Source organism: Necator americanus, chromosome X, assembly GCF_031761385.1.
Source record: "Necator americanus strain Aroian chromosome X, whole genome shotgun sequence".
In the NCBI taxonomy this organism is placed as follows: Eukaryota; Metazoa; Nematoda; class Chromadorea; order Rhabditida; family Ancylostomatidae; genus Necator; species Necator americanus.
The window spans coordinates 29308297-29319321 of NC_087376.1; the positions used below are offsets into that span (position 1 = coordinate 29308297).

The 11025-nt window shown below is 34.3% G+C and overlaps 2 protein-coding genes across 3 annotated transcripts; both read left to right on the plus strand.

Annotated features, from left to right (window-relative positions):
- Window positions 1-1793: 1793 nt before the first annotated feature.
- Window positions 1794-7858, plus strand: RB195_025847 (uncharacterized protein; the record flags this gene model as incomplete). 2 transcript variants are annotated; one of them, XM_064214161.1, is made up of 11 exons in its annotated part: window positions 1794-1947; window positions 2014-2079; window positions 2144-2226; window positions 2301-2474; window positions 3203-3313; window positions 3413-3520; window positions 4111-4233; window positions 4301-4488; window positions 4697-4815; window positions 7531-7685; window positions 7769-7858. In XM_064214161.1, 11 exons carry the CDS (start codon window positions 1794-1796, stop codon window positions 7856-7858), a joined length of 1371 nt encoding a protein of 456 aa, XP_064070042.1. The 2 variants fall into 2 exon arrangements, with proteins under 2 accessions (XP_064070042.1, XP_064070043.1); XM_064214162.1 differs by lacking the exon at window positions 3413-3520 and having other exon boundaries at window positions 1929-1947.
- Window positions 7859-8643: 785 nt separating this feature from the next.
- Window positions 8644-9561, plus strand: RB195_025848 (uncharacterized protein; the record flags this gene model as incomplete). The annotated part of the gene is made up of 5 exons (XM_013454026.2): window positions 8644-8722; window positions 8794-8891; window positions 9038-9106; window positions 9197-9358; window positions 9430-9561. 5 exons carry the CDS (start codon window positions 8644-8646, stop codon window positions 9559-9561), a joined length of 540 nt encoding a protein of 179 aa, XP_013309480.2.
- Between the last annotated feature and the right edge of the window lie 1464 nt (window positions 9562-11025).

Sequence of the window (11025 nt, forward strand, 5' to 3'; positions counted from 1 at the left end):
ATTGCCGTAAAAAACGGGCCGGAAGATGCGGCGCCGCACAAGGCTGGCGCGCTCCAGTCGAACTCGTTGTGGAAAATAGCGTGCCGGATCGCTCGAAGCCGTATCGTCCGGGCCGTTTTTTACGGCAATTAGGAAGAAATGGACGGAATCACCCTCTCTCTATAGTCTCCCATCCCGTATACGAATACTCCATCTGAAATCTGCACCACCTCAGATTCGTGGGGTGATGCCTTTAACATAGTCTTGACTTGAACTCACTGCTGATTTCACAAAAATACATGTTTTCTGGAGTCAGCATTCTCGCAAAAAATCTACAAGCACTGCCTTCAATGTTCCTGAAGTAATATCGACAATTATCTAGTCAGAAATACTATCGTTTCAATCTTGTATGTTTTAATGAAATTGAGCAGTTCTATGACCTTTTTTTGTGGCAGAAATTTGTTAACGTTGGGTGAATCGCAGTCAACAAACAACCATTCCTAGAAAGACACCATTAATATAACAAATGTTGTAATAAACGAGAAGAACAATAATATTCCTTCTATAAAATCTTTCCAGTGGAGAAAAAAAAAGCCGACAAAAGAAAGAAAAAAATCTTGCTACACAACAGGAATAGGCAATCCTGAAAATAGGAATGACCAGGAAATCTTTTTTTTTAGCCTAGAGACATAATTTAGGAAATTAACCAACAGTCGGATTTTTTTCCCTTATAAGTGAAGAAGACTCTGCAGCAATTCTGGAGTAAATGCATGAATAAACTGTTCCGCTTGACTCGACTTCCACTAATAATGATATTATTTTTCCGTCCAGACCTCTATTTTTCCATACAGTATCACTTGCAAACTAAGCACTGTGGAACTCCAGATAGCGGAAGTTTCACTAAGACTGCACTGGGTCATGAATTCTCCTACGAATTTGCCTGAGTTTTAAAATCAAGGCAAAGTGGAAGGTGTAAAGACTTCTTATATCAAGTCCGAAACCAGTTTGTGAAGAATTTTCTCCCGTCATAGTGACGAATCTCCCGTCTGGAATACTGTTTGTTCATCATCTGTTGCACTGTGGTTTTGTTAACAACACTTCAGTTAATGGTGCAATTATGAGGAGAATTACACACTTTATTTCTTTTATAAGTTCCATTTCGTTACTTCCTTGTTTCTGTCCTACTTCGTTTTTGAGTTACTACATTTTCTTTCGTTAATCAAAGTTATTTCATTAAGTTTGAATTAAATTAGTAGTTTAAATTATTAGAACTAATCACTTGATCCATGAAATGTTCTTCGTTTGGAAAAAAATCTTTCCGCAGGCTACATTTAGTTTGATTCTGCAATTAAATTAGATTTCATTCATTTCATGCTGGATACGATCCAGAAGATGTGTTTTCGATTGTTGGAATGTTTCAAAAACGTGTTTAAACCTGTTTTCTATTGAACCTATGCTTTATCGCGCTGAAAAAAACCAAGTAATTTAGGGGAGTTTCTTCTATTTATTGAAACTTTCTAAATTAAAATTTGTTTATACACACTAATCCATGAAATATTATAGTGCCCGTCGAAGTTTTTTTTTGGACACACACAGAATGGCGAACAATTAACGAAGTGAAAATACAGTAACTCTCTTTTATTAGCATGAAACAACTCAACTTTGAGACATGGTGCTTTATCGATTAGTAGGAATTGTGGAAGATCACATTGTATTTTTTAAGCTTTTCTTTGGGAGTGATGTTTTTCTATCGTTTGAAATTCCCACCAATACACTTTTTTACTGTTTTCTACATAGAAATTAATCCTTCAGATATGTCATCTTCATGTGCGGTGTGTGAAATGCCGTCGAGCGGTCTGCATTTTGGCGTATCATGTTGCAGAGCGTGTGCAGCATTCTTCCGTCGGACATTATCCCTGAAACTCAAGTATAAATGTAGATTTTCTGGAATGTGTGAAGTCACACAAAGTAAGAGATCTATTCGGAATTTTTCAAAAAGTTCGTATCGATTGGGGAATAAACTTTTTTCTTCAGAAAAACGTTATTCGTGTCGGCATTGTCGTTTTCAGAAGTGTGTAAAGGTTGGTATGCGAAAAGAAAGTGAGTTCACTAACTCGTACCTCTTACAACTATCTTGAATTTGTGACGAATTCAATAAATTCAGTGGTACAGATGGGAAATGTGCAGAATACTATAGATCCATATGAGACCACTAAACCATCATCATCAAATCCTGGATCAATTGCGGTGAGAACTCTTTTTCTTGTGTTCTTTTCAAAAAGAGAATGCGAATCTCTTCAATTTTTATTCATTTTTTTCAGTCCTATTCATCCTGTTCTCCTCCAGAACCAGCGTATCGAATTCCGGCAATTGTACGAAATGACAGTTATCAGCAAACCAATCAAATAAATGCTTATGATAGTCCAACGAATTTGGACGTCTACACAAATGCTCAGATGATTTTGAAGGCAAAAATTGACGCATTATTTGATAGGGTGAGGATTTACTAATACTCTGTTACCTTATGTTTATAAAATAACGACGGTATGAACCTTAGCAGTGGTTTTTTGAATCATCATTCAACGAAATTCTTAGCTTCTATCTTAATATCTCTTTAATATCCCTATGTTTTTGGATGAGGAAAATTTTGACTCAAATCCTCTATGGATAAATATGAGTGAAATCAACGATCTTACCTAATCTTTTCAGTGTTTGATAGCTTAAAGATCTTCAAATTTACATAGAAACAAAGCCTGGCACAGTGAAATATCCTGAAACCATAAGTTCCCGACAGTAACACTTGTTCCTGAAAATTGTCCACCTTTTAGCAATTCTTTTTTTCTTCAATTGAGGATGTTTTTATCCACAATTGAGAGGTTTCTTTTTTTGATCTCGAAGTACATATATTTCCTTACAGCCTCTGATTTTCCCCTCTCCCTCTCTTTCTGCCTTTCATCTGCTCATTATCTGCATTGTGCATTATGGATTTCTTTTTTTAACAAATTTTTATGGCTCTGTCAGCTTCCAGGAAAGACCAAATGGTAAAGGGGTTCCTCTTGATAGTTCCTCATGCAGACACTAAACTTTTTTTTAAAATGAGGTTTCGCTTAGATTTTAAAACAAGTGAATTACTACTGGTGAATGATTTTTACCTCAGTTCCTCCTTTTATTTGATCATATCTAACTTGCTTTTAGTACTCGTTGACGCTTTCCTCTTTTCCAGGAGTTCAACCTCAATTCATTTCCATATGCGATTCCTCTATCGGTCTGTCAGCAAGCGATGATTGCCTACACGAACCATTCCCAGCATTGGCAGCAGTGTAAACCTGGAAGAGTATGTTTTGAATTTTTTTTTTGAAGTACTGCAACCTGTTTTGGCCCTACCCGTAATGTCATAATTCTCTGTCGAACTCGCAGAGGAGATTTGATTTAGGAAACTTGGCAAGAAAAAAGTACAAAAACTTCAAAAACTATGACAACAGAACGCTTGATGGATCAACTTATTCTTAATCCTGGACTTTGGACTGCAGCGAGTAGAGCTGTAATTTAGCACTGAATCATCATGAATTGAAGTAGATTTTAGTTGAAAATGGAAAATTTCTTGTTCTAGAACGTTACTCACTATTTCGGTTTTTTCTTTTCGAAAAAATTGCTTAAGAAAATCAAAATTTAATTTAATTTGTAAGCACAGAGTTAAATAAAAATTCTCGGACATGTTTCAAGTGAAACCATAAGATTAATTAGGATTACAGAAAGTATGAATAATGTCGTTACCAAAATATCAATAGTACAATATTATTATCCAATAATACAATATTACATTACAATAATTGTTACAAGCAGATTATTATGTTGTTGTAGAATTTTATTCCTCAGTAATAGGTACAAAACTGTTTCATCTAAAGCATGCTTTTTAACTCATTCTTTTCTAATTTTTTTTTTACTTTTTGTGTTTTTTTTAAATCAACTTATTCTAACTATTTAATTTATTTTATTTTAGCTAATCTTAGTAATCTCACTTCGAAATTTTTTACTTATTTCGGAAGGTGAAATTTCTTAAGTTGTATGGGATTTTTATGTTAAACTCTAAGTATTTTTTTGATATGAAACGAACAGAGAATTTTTTTCCAGCTTCGGGAGGTGAATGTCATCGACGTGGAGCGAATCCTTCTTGACACATACAGTGAAATAGAGTATTTGGCAGAATTCGCAATGTCCTTACAACCTTTTAGTCAGCTTCCAAAAGATCAGAAAGTACGTCGTTTATTGATGTTATACATAATTTTTATATGAATAATTCTACGAAATAAATTAATTGCAGTGGCTATTATTTCGGAATTTCTGGCCGGGTTTTAGTGAACTTGATCGATGTTTTCAAACTTGTAAAATTCTTGGCTATGATTTAAACGATGATCGTGCAGTGTTTTTGGATGGAACAATTATGGATCTTAAAGGACAAGTAACTAAACTACATACTGTATCTGATCTCAATGAGGAACAAGTAATTAAGTAAGTGGATTGTACTAGAGTTATAGTATGTATATGTATAGATGAATCAAACTTATATGCAACTAATAAAACAATTAATCTTAAAGGACAAGTAACTAAACTACATAGTGATTTAAATTTTTATTAGTTAGAACAATTAAAAAACATATAAGAGACTAAGTGCAAACGAAGGGTTTCGAGGTAAAAATATGTCAATTTTTTTTTGAAGGTTGATGAAGCCGTCACATGATTTATTTCGTGAACTCGTCACGTATCCGTTCAAACGATTGCGACCAAATGAATTTGAGCTGTTGTATATGGTGATTTGCTGCATGTGGAACGTAAAACGTAAGGAATTATTTTTTTAAAACAAATAAATAAACTATTCAACTTTACTTATTCCATATCAACAATGATGACGAGCGACTGAAGTGTTAAATTAAGTACAATGTGTAGTAATAATAGTATATAACTATAATATACAGTAATTAAGTACAATAAGTATTTTTTAAATGTTAACAGTCCACTTCTACCTTTACTACTATATTTTGATAATTTATATCGGATTACAACATAACAGTCACTTTTGTGTAAAAAATAAGAGATCAAAGATGGCCACCGTATAGTAAGATGAAAAGATCCAACTGAAACGGGACTTTTCTTTTTACAAATAAACTTTTCCTGATTACATTTAACATAGACGAAATACCTATCACATGATCGGAAAAATTTCCAGTAGTAATCCTCGGATGCATTTCAGGGATATAAATAGTTGTCCACTTTTTTTTTCGGAAAATGAAGCTGCTATTGCGGGTTAAAAAAGTTTTATACGAAATTCTCTTCTTGTATTCTGGATACTTCCAAGTAGATTTCTCTTAAATATGATTAATAGCTAATAGGTTAACCTAGGAAGAACTTCTTTGTCAAGAACCCTACGTAAATGGAATTTGGGATCTCTTCTGGATCTCCGATCAATTTTCATTACTATTAAACGACTAACTATCACAACTCGAAAGCATTAGCGGATCTGCGACTGAATTCACGGATTGGCATCGTCATGTACTGGAAACAGACATTAATTCCTTTCGAATGTGGAGGCGGAATAGTATGGGAAAGAAATCCTAGTCCACTCGGATGATTTTAGAGCACTGAGAGAAAAATTGTACGTCCATATGTATTGCTAATAATGTTGAAATATATGCAGATGTAGACGTAGACACCAAGTGAGTTAAACGAGGAAAATGAGCACATTTGTTAGCAGGCGAACAGCAACAGAAAGAGAAGGAACGTATAGATATAAAAGCATAGAAGAAACGTTTTTTATTCTTTTATTTATATGCGTGTTTTAGGAGAGCAAGGTGAAACTGATTTTTTTTCTCCTTCACTGTCGAGGGAACTCATTCACAATTTCTTTGCTTCGCACTCTTTTAACTGAGTGATGAAACAAAACCGGCTGCATGCACTGTCTACTGAGCTAAATTATCAAGAAGTGTCAACAATTCCACAAAACCACTGTTCCTCAAAGAAAATCTAGATCAAAACATGAGAATCGGCGCAAAAAGTTGGCAACTTTTTCGTCGAAGAATCAATCGTTTTTTTTCAAAGATAGAGCAACAGATTTCGCTGAATTCCAATTTGTTCTCAAGACATGGTAATTATAGTTCATGAACTATTCTGAAAGGATAGGTATTAATTTATTTCATAAAATATATGTAGTTTAATATGGATTTACACATCTACAGTAGTAAAAGGTGAGTTAGTTTTGAGCACCGCAAAAACGTTAAAAAATAGGACTGATTGAAGACTATGCACATTATTATCACTCTACCTGGGTCATTGTCGTCCAGAGAACTTATTTTTTTTTCGAGAATGAATCTTATCAGAGACTTTTGTACTCAACTGAAATACTTACTAGAGATACGGTGGCGTCAAATTAGCTTCAGGAATCTCAGCAAACTGTAAACGGCTAACAGAGCATTGTTAACGATGTGTTCCTGGAAAGAAGAAAATAAGTTATCAATGTATGGAAATTGTAAAAAATACGATTTAGTGCGAAATATGCTGCAATGAGTTAAAAACACTAAACTGCTGACTAAATTTGCTATTTTTGTCATTTTATGGCCCTCTACAGTTCGGTTTATATAAAAAAAAATACTCTGCATCTTTAATAATCCATTTACCCAAACTGATACGTTTGACGAGATTCAGCATTGCTGAAGAGCTACAAATATGCTGACGGATTCAATTCGTATTGAGCAATAATGATTTTAAAAAATAAAAGCTAAAAAAATTGTTAATTTTATAGTTCTGACATCTATAAGTCTAATCCTTAGATCATTTTAAATACCAAGGAGTTAGACGCGAACTTCACATCACGACCTTCTTTTCCTAACTGATTCTTAGTAAATTACAACCGTCTCATATAAAATTCGATTAGATCGATTCTTGTTCATTCACATCATTTGCAAAATTTACTGAAAATAGGAATTTCAGCAAAATCATGCAAATAACCGTAATGTTGATTAGAGGGAAGCACAACTAAATTAATTCTGATCATGATCATTTTTTATTCCCTATTAATGTGTTTATCTTTTATTTCACATTTTAGAACGAAATTTCTAATACGTTTTTTTTTTTGCTTCCATCACATACTAGCACATAATTTCTCATTACCGTATTTGTAAGATCAATTCAATGTAAAAATTGAAAACAAATTTCTCTAATTCGCTTCAACTGATACAAAGTGCATTTGTACATTGTTAAAGTATCTAATAATTGCGTATTCAATAAGGATAATTTGATTTAAAAAAAGCAGATGATCATTAACCAACTGTTGCTTAACGTCAAATAAACGACGGTAATGTACAGGAAATGTTCTTTTGAGCACTAATTATCATGTTCATTAACGAAAGTGCTTAAAATTGAATCTTAATTTACAAACTAATGGGTAGACCTTATTATATTGTTACACGGAGGGTTTGGTCAATTGTTTAAGTTTAGAAAAAAAAGGATAAATATCACTTTATAAATTCATTCATTTTTATAATAGCCGTTTTTATTAAGACATTCCGAACGTTACAAAGGAAACGATTGAGGTAGCAGAACAGGTGAAAAATCGTCTAGCAGAAGATGTGCACAGCTATTACACGTACGAACTTCGAACACCAAATTATGCTTCACGTCTTTTTAAAATGAGCAGTATTGTGGCGGCAGTTGATGTGAGTTAGACGGAAATTGTATCATTTATACGTTGAGAATATAATTATCTAACAATAACAATAATTTATTTTTATTTTTGCAGAAACTTCAAGAACGAAGAAAAGAGGACAGCCAATTGTCACGATTATTCAACATCTTCAAACAGGACATATTCTTTAGTGAACTTGTATGATTAAGAAATTCTATTTGTACAGAGAATAAAAGTCGATTTAATATTGTAAAGCACATAAAAAGTACACATTCAACAAGCAATTATTTTAATTAATGACACTAATTACTGGGCTGAGAGGTTAGCTGTTGTGTCGAGGCGGTCTTATTGTCGATTGTATGTGATCCAGAGCGACGGATGAAGCTCGAAAATGTTCGTCGTGGACCAATCACGATCTTCGGCTGACCACGCCCTTCGAGGTTGAGCTGCTTGCTTTTCGCCTGTCTGGAAGTCAGCGATCCGACAAACAATGATGCTAACATCACTAATCATTTTGTCATTCGAATCGCTTATGTGCGGAATTCCGTCAATCCGTTAAATTCACATATTTTTGCCGGTAAATTTAAATTAAAATCCTATTCACGGTTGCATTATGTGACATGCACTTACAAATTCATTATCCTCATATTAATGACATCGGAAATGTCTTAGTGCGCCATATGTGGATAATGACAAAGAGGACCCGATTATACTGAGATGGTCATCGGATGAATCAACCAACATTTTCTCTGTACTAATTTGTGTCCTTTAAAGTATTCCAAGGATTAGCTGTCTTTCTCCCAATCTCTCATGCTTTCATATTCACTATTACATATTCCTCGCATTTTCTGCGTATGAATCGTTTTTATTTTTAACAAGAGACCTAGTTTACTTATCTCAAGAAGAAAAACCCGATTTATCAGCACAATACTCAATTATCGCTGTAATAAGTTTTTCTCGGATCTCTTCTCAGTCCTCGGTTGCTGGACATGAGCGACAAGCGTGGTTTCCGAGTTGATGAATTGTTATCAGATGACAACAAGAACAACAATTCACAAGAAAATGGAGGTATTTCTTGATTTTCCTGTAGAAAAATGTGTAGAAAACAATGAATTTATTATTTTCTTTGCTTTATTCAGGAAGATCAACTGCTTCAGGTGGAAATCCTAGCAAGACGCGTCGTGCTCGCACCGCTTTTACTTATGAACAACTTGTAGCGCTAGAGAACAAATTTAAGGTATTTTCGTATCTCTGGAAAACTGGAGTCTTGTTGAATGCAGGAAGAGTGCTTCTCTTTCGTGGGAATCTGAGCATCTTCTCCAAATTATCGCTCTATTATTTTCTTGTTTTTGTGCGTTTTGTTCAAAATTTCGAATCTTCCAGACTTCACGGTATCTGAGTGTTTGTGAACGGCTGAATTTAGCTATCCAACTGCACTTGACAGAAACACAGGTAAGATTGATCTGAAAAAATTAAGCTTATTTTCGCATAATAAGAGTTCTAGACGAAATCCAAGCTTAAGTCCATGAATTTCGACTGTAGGTCAAGATCTGGTTTCAAAATCGGCGCACCAAATGGAAAAAGCACAATCCGGGAATGGATGCGAATTCTTCCCCATCACCAACTACTAGTCATTCATCTACGGTCACAGTATCCGAAAAACTTCAAGCTCCACCAACGATACCACTCCCACCAACTAATATGGTACGTTCTAGAGTTTTCTCCTTTCTTATATGATTCATTTGTTCACATGTAATCAGTCATAACCATTCCAGATCCCCTTCGGTTCACCACTTCTCTCCTTTACTTCAGTGCCTCAAGTTGGTACACCTCTGATTCCGTTTAATTTCTATACCATTAATACTTCTCCTCTAGTCGTGCCTCAACGGTTACCGTTTCTCACCTAAAATTCTGAGATTTCTTTTTTTTCCTGATTTCCATGGATTTTTTTCTCGGTGACAGTAGTATGATGATTCTTGACATTCTCAGCAATGTGCCCATTCAAAAATACTACCCGTGTAAGCTGGAAAACACTGGGAAATGCTTGGTCATATTATAAATTCACAATTTTTGCTCAGTTATCGATGTTATACGTTTTTATTTGGTTAATTCCAGCTTGTAAGAGTTTTGCAATTTCTATGAAAAAGGAATTTTTGTGTTGCTAGTTTTTAAATCTATGCTTCTGCTTCTCTTTTCCCTTTTGCACAATCCCGAGTTTTTGTTTTCTCCAAATTGTAGGTATTTTGCGGGTATCCAGTTAGGTTAACAGCTTTGCATGTTATTTATAATTTGTCCTACGATCTCCCATTACGTGCAGTCAATTACCAGTGCCGAAATCAGTTAACGAACGCGTTGATGTTGTTATGTATTGCTGTAAAAAATATCATAAATATTTTGATGCTTCAATTTAGCACATAGCATATAATACTAGATGAACTTTCAGTGAATTTTCCCGCTTCATACTCATATTCAAATCAGATCTATGTCTTTTATAGTGATTGGAAGCAGTACGAGACATCAAAAACGCATAAATTCGACCGTGATTGTCATTTTATCGCTCGGAATGTTGCGGAAGGCACTGAAAATTACGGCTCATGTTGCCATTTTGTGACGCTTTCGGATTCACATATGCGCTGTGGCTGAACAATTCCAACTAGCGGAAGTTTGGGATCTATTTTCGGCTCAAAAAATCTACTTGAAATCATAAAAACAAAATCATTGGACAACCGTTAAAACTAGGGCGATACAGTTCCCAAAATGGATGTTTTTGTATTTTTACAACTATGACAGATCCTTGTACTTTACAGTAATGGGTTTTAGTATTGCATTCTTTGAGGTATTCGAGAATAATAGGTGGATTTCGAGAGAAAAATTTTTATTGCCTTAAGATTCATGAGTGATGCGGGGGGAACTTAAGCCAGTTCCTGAATATTTCTTGGATTCAATCATTCCTTCATAACGAAGCTACGAGATCATTTAACACTTACATGTCCTTTGATTTTTGTGCACAAAGAATGATGAGCAGTCAAATTGAAGCTTCAACTATTACTAATACTATTCAAATATAGTAATATATTCAAATATTACTTTTCAGGAAAGTCAATAATTATAAAGCCAGATAGTTCTCATATTAGTAAATGGTGACTTTTTGGTGTGAAGGAAATTATTTATCCGACAAAAAAGACAGCTTAGACCTAAAGAAACACCTAAAAACAGCTTTGTCTCACCTGTACTCGATTCTGTTGACACACTTCAAAAAAAAAACAGCGAAGATTTTCTGAAATCCTTTTAGACCAAGATAGATTTAGAGTAACACTAAAGTAATTTCTTTTGTATTTTGTTCCAGATAGTACCAATTTTTCTCTCTCATT